The sequence below is a fragment of the Oryctolagus cuniculus genome, chromosome 7 (genome assembly GCF_051225735.1).
Source record: "Oryctolagus cuniculus isolate XC-2025 breed Fujian yellow rabbit chromosome 7, ASM5122573v1, whole genome shotgun sequence".
In the NCBI taxonomy this organism is placed as follows: Eukaryota; Metazoa; Chordata; class Mammalia; order Lagomorpha; family Leporidae; genus Oryctolagus; species Oryctolagus cuniculus.
Window position 1 is genome coordinate 128,516,883 of NC_142873.1, and position 15,819 is coordinate 128,532,701.

General features: G+C 44.5%; 1 protein-coding gene across 4 annotated transcripts in view; it reads left to right on the forward strand.

Moving 5' to 3' along the window:
• Nucleotides 1-15,819, forward strand: part of ZSWIM5 (zinc finger SWIM-type containing 5) — a 188,757-nt gene that overhangs the window by 147,859 nt on the left and 25,079 nt on the right. For 3 of the 4 annotated variants that reach the window (XM_008265350.5, XM_051857851.3, XM_051857849.3), the window contains 5 exons: nucleotides 3,460-3,606; nucleotides 4,109-4,246; nucleotides 5,726-5,986; nucleotides 6,531-6,666; nucleotides 7,788-7,945. In XM_008265350.5, coding sequence (XP_008263572.5) covers nucleotides 3,460-3,606; nucleotides 4,109-4,246; nucleotides 5,726-5,986; nucleotides 6,531-6,666; nucleotides 7,788-7,945 — 840 coding nt within the window. Of the gene's footprint in view, nucleotides 1-3,459; nucleotides 3,607-4,108; nucleotides 4,247-5,725; nucleotides 5,987-6,530; nucleotides 6,667-7,787; nucleotides 7,946-8,440; nucleotides 8,927-15,819 lie in introns of those variants that run through there. The other variant, XM_089300770.1, reaches the window with a different exon arrangement.

Sequence of the window (15,819 nt, forward strand, 5' to 3'; positions counted from 1 at the left end):
CCCAAGTACTTGGGCCATCTTCTGCCACTTTCTCAGGCACATTAGCAAGGAGCTGAGTCAGAAGTGGAGCAGCAGCCAGGACTCGAACCAATGCCCACATGGGATGCTGGCATTGCAGGTAGTGGCTTAATTCACTGTGCCACAACGCTGGCCCCAACATGAACCTTTGAGGGGCAAACCACATCCAAACACAAGCACAGCCTTTCTGAAGAGTATTTCAGCAATACCTATTTAAAGGCTTTAAACTATTTTCCTACCATTTACCCACAAATTCCATATCTAGGAATTTATCCTGAGCCTTAATTAATAAAAGCATGCATAAAACTAGGAGGTTCTTTAGAGGGAAAGGATGGGAAAAATTGGAAACCATCTAAGTATCCAACAATAGGAGACTGATTAATTCAGTAGATATATGCATCTTCAGTGGAATGATATATAAACATTTTAATGTTATAGAAGCATATTTAGTGATATGGAAAACTATTTACAATATGCTATTAAATAGAAAAGCCAGTTATAAAGCAATAATTTTATATTTTTCATAAAAATTAATGGAAAAGTTTGGGTAAATATGAAACTGGAAAGAGTAGTTATTTCTGATTTCTATCTTATATTTTGCTTATTTATTTTGAAAATTTCTGCAATTATTTCTATAACCTTTTTTAAGATTTATTTATTTATTTGATGGCCGGCGCCGCGGCTCAATAGGCTAATCCTCCGCCTTGCGGCGCCGGCACACCGGGTTCTAGTCCCAATTGGGGCGCCGGATTCTGTCCCGGTTGCCCCTCTTCCAGGCCAGCTCTCTGCTGTGGCCAGGGAGTGCAGTGGAGGATGGCCCAGGTGCTTGGGCCCTGCACCCCATGGGAGACCAGGAAAAGCACCTGGCTCCTGGCTCCTGCCATCGGATCAGCTTGGTGCGCCAGCCGCAGCGCGCCGGCCGCGGCGGCCATTGGAGGGTGAACCAATGGCAAAGGAAGACCTTTCTCTCTGTCTCTCTCTCTCACTGTCCACTCTGCCTGTCAAAAAAAAAAAAAAAAAAAAAAAAGATTTATTTATTTATTTGAAAGGCAGAGCCACAAAGAAATAGAGAGAGAGAGAGACAGAGAGAGGTAAGGTTTGGGTGCCCAAGAACTTGGGCCATTTTCCACTGTTTTCCCAGGCCATAGCAGAGAACTGGATCAGAAGTGGAACAGCCAGAACTTGAACCAGCACTCATATGGGATGTTGGCACTGCGGGCGGCAGCTTAACCTGCTATGCCACAGCACAGGCCGCTCTATAACATTTAAAAAAAATACATTTATTTTATTTATTTGAAAGAGTTACAGAGAGAGGTAGAGACAGAGAGAGAGGTCTTCCATCTGCTGGTTCACTCCCCATATGCCCGCAACGGCCAGAGCTGAGCCGATCCGAAGCCAGGAGCCAGGGGCTTCCTCTGGATCCCCCACATGAATGCAGGGGCCCAAGAACCTGGGCCATCCTCTGCTGCTTTCCCAGGTACATTAGCAGGGATATGGACTGGAAGTGGAGCAGCCAGGAGTTGAACTGGTACCCATATGGGATACTGATGCTTCAAGCCAGGGCTTTAACCTGCTGTGCCACAGCGTAAGCCCCTGCTCTATAACTTTTAACATTACCTTTAAAAGAAGTCACAAAATACACCATAAAGCTTGTTATAATTGCTCACCTATTTATAAGCCTTTGGTAGTCTGATACCACCAAGATATACCCAAATTCCTGGGGTTGGCATTCAGAGTTCTTTAATACATTCCAGGACTGGGTGTTTATTCTAGGAGTTAAGAGCCTATCAACACACCTGTGTCCCGTATCAGACTACCTAGGTTCAATATGACTCCAGCTTCCTGCTAGTGTAGACCCTAGGAGGTAACCGTGGGAGACTTGGATTGAGTTCTGATGTACAGCTTCAGTTAAGCCCTTTACTAGCCATTGCAGGCATTTGAGGAGTGAACTAGCAGGTAGTAGATCTCTCTCTTTCTCAAATAAGTAAAATTTTTTAAAACTTTCAACTCTTTACATTCTAGACCCTACTTTTCCAGACTATCTCTAACCATATAACTTAACTCTAGCTGCATGGGATTAGTATATATAATTAACATAATTAATTATAATCTGATGTTATATAGAATTCTTTTTGTACTTACATGCATTTGCTTACATGTTCCCTTTGCCAGGAATATCTTTCCCTGTTTGCCTCCTATTTAAAATTTTGCTTGTCCTTTAAAGCCCAGCTCAGAGGCCAGTGCTGTGACAAAGCAAGTTAAAGCCCCGGCCTACAGTGCTGGCATCTCATATGGGCACCAGTTCAAATCCTGGCTACTCCACTTCCAGACCAGCTCTCTGCTAATGTGCCTGGGAAAGCAGCAGAGGATGGCCCGGGTCCTTGGGCCCCTGCACCCATGTCGGGGATCCAGAGGAAGCCCCTGGCTCCTGGCTTCAGATCAGCTCAGCTCCAGCAGTTGTAGCCATATGGGGAGTAAACCAGCAGATGGAAGACCTCTCTCTCTCTCTCTGTCTCTACCTCTCTCTGTAACTTTTTCAAATAAATAAAATAAATCTTTTTTTAATTATTTTTAATTTTTTTTTTTAATTTTTTGACAAGCAGGGTTAGACAGTGAGAGAGAGAGAGACAGAGAGAAAGGTCTTCCTTCCGTTGGTTTGCCCCCAAATGGCCGCTATGGCCAGCGCGCTGCGCCAATCCAAAGCCAGGAGCCAGGGGCTTCCTCCTGGTTTTCCATGCGGGTGCAACACCCAGTCACCTGGGCCATCCTCCACTGCCTTCCCGGACCACAGCACAGAGCTGGACTGGAAGAGGAGAAACCAGCACAGACCCCGATGCTCCAACCGGGACTAGAACCTGGGGTGCCGGTGCCGCAGGCAGAGGATTAGCCAAGTGAGCTACGGCGCTGGCCGAAATAAATCTGTTTTTTTTTTTTTTTTTTTTTAAATAAAGTCCAGCTTAAATGTCACTTCTTTGTTTATTGTTTTGTAATTATCTGTTTATGTGTCATTTGTAAGCTCTTTGAGGGCAGTGACTATTTCTTTTTCATCATTGTACATCCTTTGTCCAGCATACTACCTGGCATATAATAAGTTTTCAGTAAATGTAGGATTAATAAATGAATAGGCTTTTCCCTTTGAGCAGTTACTTACTACCTCCACTGGGTTCCCATAGATGCTCACAAAGAATTACTACATTTTATTATATTATTTGTGGGTCCCTTTTTATACCATCCCACCATGTTGAGCCTACAAGGTAGCTCTTTTAAGGTAGCATCTATGACTTATTCAACTTTTTACATCCTTAAAGATAAAAACATAGCTTCCTAGTATATAGTAGATGTCACGTCAAATCCAAAGAACTGAACTGACCACAGACTGTGTTTATCAAGCAAACGATTTTAAATTTTAACCAGACTGAAATTTTTTTTCTTATCTGGCAGAGCATGTGCCTACAGCCTGTGCTCGGGTTGATGCCCTGCGTTCCCATGGTTATCCTAAAGAGGCCCTCAGACTCACGGTGGCCATTATTAATACTCTGAGGTTGCAGCAGCAGCGGCAGCTGGAAATATACAAGCATCAGAAGAAAGGTACAGTGATTAAGAGCCATCTACCCCCTTAGGCCTAAGTCTGATGAGGAGTCTCAGAGCACACAAGGCGCAGACCTTAATTTTCATTTCATTTAAGTATCAAAGAATGGCAAGAGCTAGGCAATTTCAAATCATTTCATCTGCCATGTAGAGTACCTCACTTGAACTTCATAAGTCCCAGTTTTCTCATCTATAAAACAGGAACAATAAACCTGCCTGCCTCTCTCACAGGGCAGTTGAAATACTCTCTAGGGTCTGGCCTGAGACAACTCTGTTTAAACTGTAAAGTTGTATTTAAGTACACACTGTCAGCTGCAAAATGACCTTAAAGAGGTGGTTGGTGAGCTTGTAACCAGTCCTATCAACCTAAGGCATGAAAATAAGGGAAGCTTTTCTTTTACCATCAAGGTCAAGGCGTAAGTGAGTCTGATAAGGAGACCCAGGCAGGGAAAGAGTAGTGTTTCTGTGTTGCTCTCTGAAACTTTGACCTGCTTGTTCCCAGAGCTGTTGCAAAGAGGAACTACAACCATCACAAACCTGGAGGGCTGGGTGGGCCACCCCCTGGATCCCATTGGCTGCCTTTTTCTCACTTTGACTGAAGCCTGCCGCCTGAATGATGATGGCTATCTGGAAGTGTCAGGTATGGGGTCAGCCTGAGGCAAGCTGCACTGCTCTTAGCAGCCCTTTTCTCCCCGCCAGACCGTGTTTTACCCTTCCTGTACCTTTTTGACCTTGTTGTCCAAACTGGGCCATCCGTAGATTTCCTCAGGCTTCCTCTTTTTCCTGCTTTGCTTTCCACCCTGTCTAGCCCTGTCCTACTTTCAGATTTTACCTTGCCAGACTTCCTTGCTCCCTTCAATTTCCTACGACAAATGACTATAGAGTGTGGTTCAAGGAGAATTAAAAGGGTGTAACAATTTCAGGAGTCAGAGCCCAGTGCATCAGAGCAGTCTGGAAGTGGGAGAGGACTTCCATCAAGATTGTGTGTTTCCCTTGCAATTACATAATACTTTCTGATTTCCTTTGAACTTTCTCCCACATCATAGTTTTGTACCAGTTTTACAAATGAGAGATAAAGAGTAATCTAACAGAGTTTCAGAGTAGCCAGAACTAGATAGAAGCAATTGATTCTTTCCTTTATGACATCACTATATCATATACATACATCTGCTTCACTGTTTAATATATTATGCTTTATTTACAAATGAGTATCTCTGACTATACTATCATCTACTAAATCAGAAATTATGACTTACCTATATTTGTGTTCCTAGCACTTAGTATACCACCTGCCATGTAATAGTCTTACATAAATACTTAAGGGATGGTTGAAGGGAAAAAAAAAAAAAGAAACCAAGACTCTGGCTTGTACCTGTGTTCTTTTCCTGAAATTGTGAATTCAGTGGTGAAACATAGACATTATAAATGGATTGTAAATGGATGGATTCAGATTTCTCTGAGTACAGATATAAAAGGTGGTCCCCAAACGAGGTGGGCTGCTCTTATCTTTCCTCTCATCCCCTGCAAAAGGAATAGGCATATTTGGTCTGTTTCATCTGCACAGTGACATTTACATCTTGAGAACTTGAGGTTTATTTGTTCAAAACTGACATATACTTAACTTCTCCCAGATGTCAGGCCCTGGAGATAACTGGAGCAACAAGATAGTCTCATACTTTGCAGGGGCAGGGAACATCTGGCCCATGCATCAAATAATGCCTCCAAAATCATTTCATCTGGCCCTGCCAAGGCAACTGCAGGCAGGACTCAAAGTTCAATAAATCTGTAGCAGGCTAATTTTTAAGTTGATAATTTTGTATGGCCCATGAATGATGTTATAAATACCCAGATGACCCTTGATAGAAAGGAGGTTTTCCACCATTGCGGGTATTCACACCCTAGTGAAAGAGACAGACAAAAATCAGATAACTATGACATTCCGTAATATACTAGCAAAAGATAAGATTTTATATTTCCCCTACTGGCCTAACCACCTCTATATTAGGAAGGAGGTAGGTAGGAATTTTTGTGATTCTCTGTTACCTTTTCTCAGTATATTTTTCTTAATGCTCTGTGGTTCTGATTCAACTTTCCTGTACTATTGACCTGTTGCCCTCAGATATGAATGAAAGCAGACTCCCTATGTATCAGCATGTACCTGTGGCTGCAGGCTGCTCAAACAGCAATGAGTCCTATCTCTCCTTGGCCCTGGAAGTTGCTCTGATGGGTATGGGTCAACAGAGAGTGATGCCCGAAGGCCTCTATGCACAGGACAAGGTGTGCCGTAATGAGGAGCAACTCCTGAGCCAACTGCAGGAACTGCAACTGGATTATGAGTTGGTACAAACACTGAGGAAACAGTGCATCTTACTGCTGGAAGGTAAGTAGAGAAGGGGTATTGTCAAGATGTCTTTGACCTGTGACCCTGGGCTGCCTCTTTAAAAAAAAAAAAAAAATTTTTATTAGAGAGGCAGGGAGAAAGACAGAGCTCACATTGGCTTGTTCACCTCCTAAATGTCCATAATGACCAATGGGAGGACTCAAGGCTAGGAACTTAATCCAAGTCTTCCACATGGGTGGCAGGAACCTAAATATTTCAGCCATAAATAATGCCTCCCAGGGTGTACATTAGCAAGAAGACATTGGAATCAGGAGCTAGAGTTGGGGATCAAACCCATGTACTCCAATATGGGAGGTAGGCATCCTAGCTGGGGTCTTAACTTCTAGGACAAGTGCCTGTCCTTGGGCTACCTCTTTATCAGAGCGTAGGCACAGCCATAGCCGTAGGAACATTTATGACATTAAAGTGTACCAAAGGTTTCTATAGCTAACAAACACACAAAGGATCTTGGGGGCTCTCATCTCCAGACTGATGAATGGAAGTATACTGATAAATGACTAGCTGGCTTATCTTCTTCCTGCAGGAGGCCCTTTCAGTGGTCTGGGAGAAGTCATCCACCGAGAGAGTGTTCCCATGCATACCTTTGCCAAGTATTTGTTCTCAGCTCTGCTGCCTCATGATCCAGACCTGTCCTATAAATTAGCCCTACGTGCCATGAGGTGGGTAGCTCTTCCCCAGCCCAGTTGCCTCCACCAAAGCAGAAGTCTCCAGTGCTCTTTTTCCTTTGCTTATCTTTCTACTGTTTTCCTCTGTTAGTTCTGTGGACCTGCCACCAAGCCTGCTTTAAAGTGACTCGGTTATCTTCAAGTGATCATTCATGGATTCCTTGTTAGGGACTCTCTTGTCTCCCTGTCTATGCTTGTGGTGGTCTAAGGAGCCCCTGACATGCTAATAGATACGAAACACCCAAGGCCTGAGTCTCCTTTCTCTGAGGCCAGTTAGACAGCATGGGAGGGGTTTGAGCTCTTCCATAGCTCAACTGAGTCATGGTCTTCAGACACAGATATCCAGAGGAATTTAAGGGAAGTAGAGATAAATATGCTTACCCCAAGACTTAAGCTATGGGCATCTTGTTTCCAAACTAGAATAGGATCCCTGGTTAAGGCAGATAGACCTCTGAGGTACAGCAGACCATACAGAAGAAGAATTACAGTTAGACCATAAGGCTGGGAGAAACTCCTCAGCTAAAACCGTAAATTTCTTGACATGTATTTCTTATATACTTTATTTAAAAAAAAGATTTATTTATTTTATTTGAAAGAGTTACAGAGAGAGAGAGAGAGAGAGGACAGACAGAGAGATCTTCCATCCACTGGTTCACTCCCCAGATGGCTGCAATGGCCAGAGCTGAGCTGATCTGAAGCCAGGAGCCCAGAACTTCTTCTGGATCTCTCACGTGGGTTTAGGGGACCAAGCACTTGGGCCATCTTCCACTGCTTTCCCAGACCATAAACAGAGCTGGATTGGAAGAGGTGCAGCCAGGACATGAACTGGCACCCATATGGGATGCCAGCGCATCATGCTCAGTCCACTGTGCCACAGCACAAGTACCTTGAACTGTCTTTTAAACCTTTTTGCAGTAGGGACTGTTCAGCTTGAGTTCTGCAAGTGCCTATATACTCACCTCATATAATGTACAATAATGGATTTAAAAGCCTTCAAAACTCTTAGTTAATCCTTTCATCCCCAGTTCCTCCCCAGAAAAGAGCAAACTTTTCTAAGATGACTCAGGATGGCCAGAGTCTGGATTATAGCTGATGACTCTTCCTGGATCTTCTAGGTTACCTGTTCTAGAAAACTCAGCTTCTGCAGGCGACACTTCTCATCCTCATCATATGGTGTCTGTGGTGCCCAGCCGTTATCCTCGCTGGTTCACTCTTGGACACTTGGAATCACAGCAGTGTGAACTAGCTTCCACCATGCTGACAGCTGCCAAAGGTGAGTATAGGTAGACCTTGGCTCCTGCATCCTCACTGTGCCTGTCCACACATGGCCTGTCAAAGGATGGCTTGCAGTCTTGTGAGAAGAAAGGCTGTATCTTCTTCCTCAGCCATTGAGAATGATAGGGGGAACCTCATATTGACTGCTATCGTTAGAAGAGCACCTGTGTCCAAGCCAAAACTTTGCCTTAATAACTAATTGTAGGACCATTATGAGTTTTAAGAGGATTTCTAAATAGAATTTTTATATGATAAAGTTCCATATGATAAGTTTACCTTTGTGAGCCTTATTTTCAAAGTCTAGAAAATGAGGTTCATTGCCAATTACCTGTCAGCCTCCCAGGGACTTTGGAATATCCTATGAAGAGATGTTTAAGATAGAACTGCATTACCTCTGATAGATATGAGAGCTTGCAATTTTTCCAAAAGGTGTGCAATACAGAGAGATACTCAGGCCTTTAAGTTTACATGCATCTTTTTTTTTTTTTTTAAGATTTATTGACTGGGGCCAGCGCTGTGGTGTAGCAGGTAAAGCCACCACCTACAGTGCCGGCATCCCATATGGGCACCGGTTTGAGTCCCGGCTGCTCCACTTCCAATCCGGCTATTTACTATGGCCTGGGAAAGCAGTGGAGGATGGCTCAAGTCCTTGGGCCCTGCACCCCATGGGAGACCAGGAGAAGCACCTGGCTCCTGGCTTCGGATCAGCGGGGTGCGCCGGCCGCGGTGCACCCGCCGCGGCGCATACGCACCGGCAGCAGCGGCCATTGGAGAGTGAACCAACAGCAAAAGGAAGACCTTTCTCTCTGTCTCTCTCTCTCACTGTCCACTCTGCCTGTCAAAAAAAAAAAAAAAAAAAAAGAGTTGTAGGCTCCTGGCTTCAGTCTGGCACAGCCCAGCTGTTGCAGGCATTTGGGGGGTGAATCAGTTGTTGGGAGTATGCTCTTTGTGTGTGTGTATGTGTGTGTGTCTCTTTTTCAAATAAATAAAACAAAAAAAAAGTAAATAGAGTAAGATAGTATATTACAGAAGACAGTATGAAAGCAGATTCTTCACTAAAAACCAATGTAAACCAAAAGACAATTGAGAAAAATCTTTAAAAGTACTTAAAAACAAAATTGTCAACCAATTTATTGTATACCATTAAAAATATCTCTCAGAGCCAGTGCTGTGGCATAATGGGTAAAGCCACCACCTGCAGCACTTGCATCCCATATAGGTACTAGCTCAAGTCCTGGCTGCTCTACTTCTGATCGAGCTCCCTTCTAATGCACCTGGGAAAGCAGCAGAAAATGGCCCAAATGCTTAGGCCCCTGTAGCCATGTGGGAGACCTGGATGAAGCTCCTTGCTCCTGGCTTCTTCCTTGGCCCTGCCCTAGCCATTGTGGCCTTTTGGGGAATGAACCAGTGAATGGAAGATCTCCCTCCCCCTCTCCCTTTCCTTCTCTCTCTGTAACTCTGCCTTTCAAATAAATAAATAAATCTTAAAAAAAAAAAAAAAAAAAAAAAAAAAAAAAAAACTCCCAGAAAACAAAGATAAGTAGTGGGCATTTAGCGTAGCTGTTAAACACAACCACATCCCACACCACAGTATCTGGATTCATTTCTTCATCCAGCTTCCTGATAATACAGACAATGGGAGGCTACAGTGACAGCTCAAGTAATTGGGTTCCTGCCAGCCATGTGGGAGACCTGGATTGAGTGGTGGCTCCTGGCTTCAGCCCAGGCTATTGCAGGCACTGGGGAGTGACCCAGCAGATAAGAATTCTTTGTCTGCTGCCTAGACTCTGTCTCTTGTTCTCTCTGCCTCTCAAATAAATAAATGCATTTTTAAAAGATTTTATTTATTTATTTGAGAGACAGAGTTACAGACAGTGAGAGGGAGAGACAGAGAGAAAGGTCCTCCATCTGTTAGTTCACTCCTCAAATGGCTGCAACCGCCGGAGCTGCGCCAATCTGAAGCCAGGAGCCAGGTGCTTCTTCCTGGTCTCCCATGTGGGTGCAGGGGCCCAAGGACTTGGGCCATCCTCCACTGCTCTTCCAGACCATAGCAGAGAGCTGGATTGGAAAAGGAGCAGCCGGGACTAGAACCGGTGCCCATATGGGATGCTGGTGCTACAGCGCCAGCCCCAATAAATACATGTTTTTAAAAAAGATTTTAGGGGCCCAGCGTCGCAGCTCAATAGGCTAATCCTCCGCCTGCGGCACCGGCACACCGGGTTCTAGTCCCGGTCTGGGCGCCGGTCCTATCCCGGCTGCCCCTCTTCCAGTCCAGCTCTCTGCTATGTCCCGGGAGTGTAGTGGAGGATGGCCCAGGTCCTTGGGCCCTGCACCCCATGGGAGACCAGGATAAGCACCTGGCTCCTGGCTTTGGATCAGCACGGTGCGCCGGCCACAGCGGCCATTGGAGGGTGAACCAACGGCAAAGGAAGACCTTTCTGTCTGTCTCTCTCTCTCTCACTGTCCGCTCTGCCAAAAGAAAGAAAGAAAGAAAGAGAGAGAGAGAGAGAGAGAGAGAGAAAGAGAGGAAGAGAGGAAGAGAGGAAGAGAGGAAGAGAGGAAGAGAGAAAGAGAGAAAGAGAGAAAGAGAGGAAGAGAGGAAGAGAGGAAGAGAGAAAGAGAGAAAGAGAGAAAGAGAGAAAGAGAGAAAGAAAGAAAGACCTAAAAGGATAATACTGTATGATTCCACTTATACAAGTTACCTGGTAACAGCCACAGTGAAGAAATATTAATGGGATGTTTATATGGCCTCAGAATATCTCTCCACAAAATACTGACTGATCATAAATTAGGGAAAAAAGTGTAATTTACTATAGCTTAGAGAAACCTAGTAGACATCACTTTAATCAGTGGTCACAGTTAATATCATAAGTTCATTGAGGCCAGTGCTGTGGCACAGCGTGCTACCATCTGCAGTCCAGCATCCCATATGGGCAATGGTTCGAGTCCTAGCTGCTTCACTTCCATCCAGCTCCGTGCTAATATGCCTAGGAAAGCAGCAGAACATGGCCCAACTCCTTGGGCTCCTGCACCCACATGGGAGACCTGGGAAGCTCCTGGCACCTGGCCTAGCCCTGGTTATTGTAACCATTTGGGAAGTGAACCAGAAGATGGAAGATACCCCTCTGTATCTTCTCTCTGTATCTCTTTCAAATAAATAAATAAATAACATCTTTTTGAAAAATTTTTAAATTTTGTATAGACAGAAAGTGAAATAGACTAGCATCAAAATAGAGGAGAAATTCAAAGAATAAAGAAACTGGGATGATAAATTATTTAATGGATACAGAGTTTCTGGGGTGATGAAAAATTCTAGAAATGGACAGTGCATGGTTATTCTGTATTGTGATTGTAGAATGGATAATGGTGCAACATTGTGGTTGTACAATTTAATGTCACAGAATTATACTCCAAAATTGTTAAAACTGGAGGTGAGTGTTTGATGTAGTGGTAAAGATACCACTTGTAATGCCCACATTTCATATCAGAGTGCCCAGATTTGAGTGTCAGCTCTGATTCCTATTCCAGCTTCCTGCTAATGCTTATCCTGGGAAGCACCAGGTCGGGTGGCTCAAGTACTTGGGTCTCTGCCACGCATGTGGGAAACCGGAATGGATTTTGCACTCTGGTTTTAGCCTGACCCAGCCCTGGCTGTTGCAGGCATTTGAAGAGTGGACTAACAGATGGAGGATAGATCTTTCATACTGTCTGTCTGTGTCTCTCTCAAATAAAGTAAAAATAAATGAATATTTAAAGGTTAAAATCAGAGCAAGAGTTTGTTGTAGCAGTTAAGGCACTGGTTGAGATGGCCACATCCATATCATAGTGCCTGGGTTTGATACCTACCTCCAGTTTCTGATTCCAACTTTCTGCTATTGTGGATCCTGGGAGGCAGCAAGTGATAACTCAAATACTTGGGTCCCTGTCACCCAAGTTGAAGACCTAGATTGAGTTCCAGGCTCCTTGCTGTGAACTGGCCCAGCCCTAATTGTTATAGGTATTTGAAGAATGAAACAGCAGTTAGAAGATGTATATCTGTATCTGTCTGTCTGCCTTTCAAATAAATAAGTAAAAACTTGTATTTATTTGAAGAGCAGATTTAGAGAGAGGGGAAAAGAGAGAGAGATCTTCCATCCTCTGGGTCAGTCCCCAAATGGCAACATCAGCCAGGGTGTGCCAGGCTGAAGCCAGAAGTTTCATCTGGGTCTTTCAAGTGGGTGGCAGGGGCCCAAGCACTTGGCCATCTTCCGCTGCTTTCCCAGGTGCATTAGCAGGCATCTGGATCAGAAGTGAATCAGCAGGGCTGGCACTGTGGCATAGATCAAGCATCCGCCTGCAATGCCTGTATCCCATATAGGCTTCAGTTTGAGTCCCAACTGCTCTACTTCCAATCCAGCTCTCTGCTGATGGCCTGGGAAAGCAGTAGAAGATGGCCCAAGTACTTGGCCCTCTGTACCCATGTGGGAGACCTGGAAGGCACTCTTGGCTCCTGGCTTCAGATTGGCCCAGCTCCAGCTGTTGAGGCCATTTGGGGAGTGAACCAGAGGATGGAAGACTGACCTCTCTCTCTCTCTCTCTCTCCCTCTCCCTCTCTCTCTCCCTATGCCTCTCTGTAACTATTTTTTTTCTTCTTCTTCTTCTTTTTTTTTTTTTTTTTTTGACAGGCAGAGTGGATAGTGAGAGAGACAGAGAGAAAGGTCTTCCTTTTGCCGTTGGTTCACCCTCCAATGGCCGCCAAGGCCAGTGCGCTGCGGCCGGCGCACCGCGCTGATCCGATGGCAGGAGCCAGGTACTTATCCTGGTCTCCCATGGGTGCAGGGCCCAAGTACTTGGGCCATCCTCCACTGCACTCCCTGGCCACAGCAGAGAGCTGGGCTGGAAGAGGGGCAACCGGGACAGAATCTGGCGCCCTGACCGGGACTAGAACCCGGTGTGCCGGCGCCTCAAGGCAGAGGATTAGCCTAGTGAGCTGCAGCGCCGGCCCTCTGTAACTCTTTAAATAAATAAATAAATAAATAAATCTTTTTAAAAAAAAAGAGAGACTGCCAAATAATTTCTCAGAGGCTGTGCCATTTATATTACCACCAGCAAGCCCAGCTCCGGTCATTGTGCCATTTGGGGAATGAACCAGTAGAAGGAAGACCTCTCTCCCTGTTTTCCCTCTGTCTGTAACATTGCCTCTCTAGTAAATAAATAGATCTTTTTAAAAAAAACATCAGCCAGGACACCAACCAGTGTTCTTATGATATGCTGGTGATGTAGGCAGCGGCTTAATGCACTGTGCCTCAACACCAGCCCAATAAGTAAAAATGTTTCTTTTTTTTTTAATTATAGACTAATTTCTCATGAACATAGGTGAAAAAGTTATAAATAAAAATTTTAGCTTATTGAATTTGATCATAGATAAAAAAGATAAGTACATCATGGCCAACTCAGGCTAGTCCTAGATATGTAAGGTTGTTTTAACATTAGAAAATCAGTCCCTGTAACAGACCATATTAATAGAGTAAAAAAAGAAAACTCTTAGGACCGGCATGGTCATGCAGTGGGTTTATCCCCTTGGCAAAGCTAGTGTCCCATATCAGAGTGTCAGTTTGAGTCCTGGCTGCTTTGCTTCCAATCCAGCTCTCTGCTGTGGCCTGGGAAAGCAGTAGAAGATGGCCCAGGTGATTGGGACCCTGCACCCAAGTGTGAGACCTCAGAGAAGCTCCTGGCTCTTGGCTTTGGATCGGTGCAACTCTGGCTTTTGCGGCCATTTGTGGAGTGAACCAGCAGATGGAAGACTGACCTCTCTCTCTCTCTCTCTCTCTCTCTCTCTCTCTTTTTTTTTTTTTTTGACAGGCAGAGTGGACAGTGAGAGAGAGAGACACAGAGGAAGGTCTTCCTTTGCCGTTGGTTCACCCTCCAATGGCCGCCGTGGCTGGCGCGCTGCGGCCAGCACACCACACTGATCCGATGGCAGGAGCCAGGTACTTATCCTGGTCTCCCATGGGGTGCAGGGCCCAAGTACTTGGGCCATCCTCCACTGCACTCCCTGGCCACAGCAGAGAGCTGGCCTGGAAGAGGGGCAACCGGGACAGAATCCGGCGCCCCGACCGGGACTAGAACCCGGTGTGCCGGCGCTGCAAGGCGGAGGATTAGCCTAGTGAGCCGCGGTGCCAGCCGTCTCTCTCTCTGCCTTTGCCTCTCTGTGGCTCAGCCTTTCAAATAAATAAATAGATTTTAAAAAACAGAGAGAAATGAAAGGGCAACAAAGGAAAAATAGACAGGTAGGACTACATCACTATAAAGCTCTTGCCCAACATAGGAAACATTCAGTAGAGTGAAAAGGCAACATAAAGAATGGAGAAAATATTTGCAAATCATCTATCTGATAAGGGGTTAATTTTTTAAATATATAAGGAATTCCTACAGGTCGATAGCAAAAGAAGGGGGAAAATAACAGCTTGATTTTAGAATGGGCTAAGAATTTGAATAAATACTTCTCCAATGAAGATATACCATCATTAATCATCAGGAAAATGCAAGTCAGAATCACAAAGAGAAATCTCACAGCTGTAAGGATGACTATTATGGGAAAAATGCAAGTATTAATAAAGCTGGGGAAAAATTGGAATCCTTATTCACTTTTGGGAATGCAAAGTGGTATAGCCACTATAGAAAACAGTATGGCAGTTCCTCAGAAAACTAAAAACAGAACTGTTATAGGATTCATTTATCCCACTTCTGATTTAGTCATCCTACTTCAAAAGAATTGAAATTAAGAAACTTGAAGAGATATATTCATTGTGGCACTATTCACAATAGCCAAGAGCAAAAACAGCTTCAATACCCATTGACAGATGAATGATTTTTTTAAAATGACTATACATACAATAGGATATTTTTCAGCCTTTAGAAACAGAAATCTGGGGCTGGTGCTGTGGCATCTGCCTGCAGTGCCAGCATCCCATATGGGTACTAGTTCATGTCCCAGCTACTCCACTTCTTCTTCTTTTTATTTTTTAAGGTTTATTTATTTATTTGAAAGGCATAGTTACAGAGAGGCAGAGAGAGAGAGGTTCTCCATCCATCATCCATATGGGATGCTGGCAGTGGTTTTACCCGCTACACCACAGCGCCAGCCCCTGCTCCACTTCTGATCCAGCTACCTGCTACTGTGCCTAGTAAAGCAGTGAAAGGTGGCCCAAGTGTTTGGGCCCCTGCACCCATGTGGGAGACTCGGAAAAAGCTCTTGACTCCTTGCTTCATCTCAGCCATTCTGGTCATTTGAGGAGTGACCCAGCATATGGAAGGCCTCTCTCTCTTTCTGCCTGTGCTTCTCTGTAACTCTTCCTTTCATATAAATAAATAAATCTTTTAAAAAGAGAGAGAGAAGAGAAGCTAGTCACAAAGGGCCATGCATTAGATGATTCCATTTACTGATACTTCTGACTTATAGTAGGGTTGTGTCCCAATAAGCCCATCATAAATTAAAATTATTAAAAGTATAAAATATATTTAATGTACTTCTTAAAATTTAAAAGTCTTCTATTTATTTTATTTGAAAGGCAGAGAGACAGAGATCTCCCATCCACTGGTTCACATTTCCAAATGCCTGCAACAGCTGGGATGGGGCTATCCCAAAGCCAGGAGCCAGGAACCCAATCCAGGTTTTCCACTTGAGAGACAGGGACCCAGCTACTTGAACCATCCCCTTCTGCCTCCCAGGGTGTACATTAGCAGGAAGCTGGAATCGAGGCTAGAGCTGGGAGTCAAATCCAGGCACTCTGGTATGGGATATGGATGTTCTAAGTCATGTCTTAACAACTGTGCCAAATTCCTGCCCCCTTTTAACGTATTGCTAACTGGCAGACATCATAGCTTAGCCTA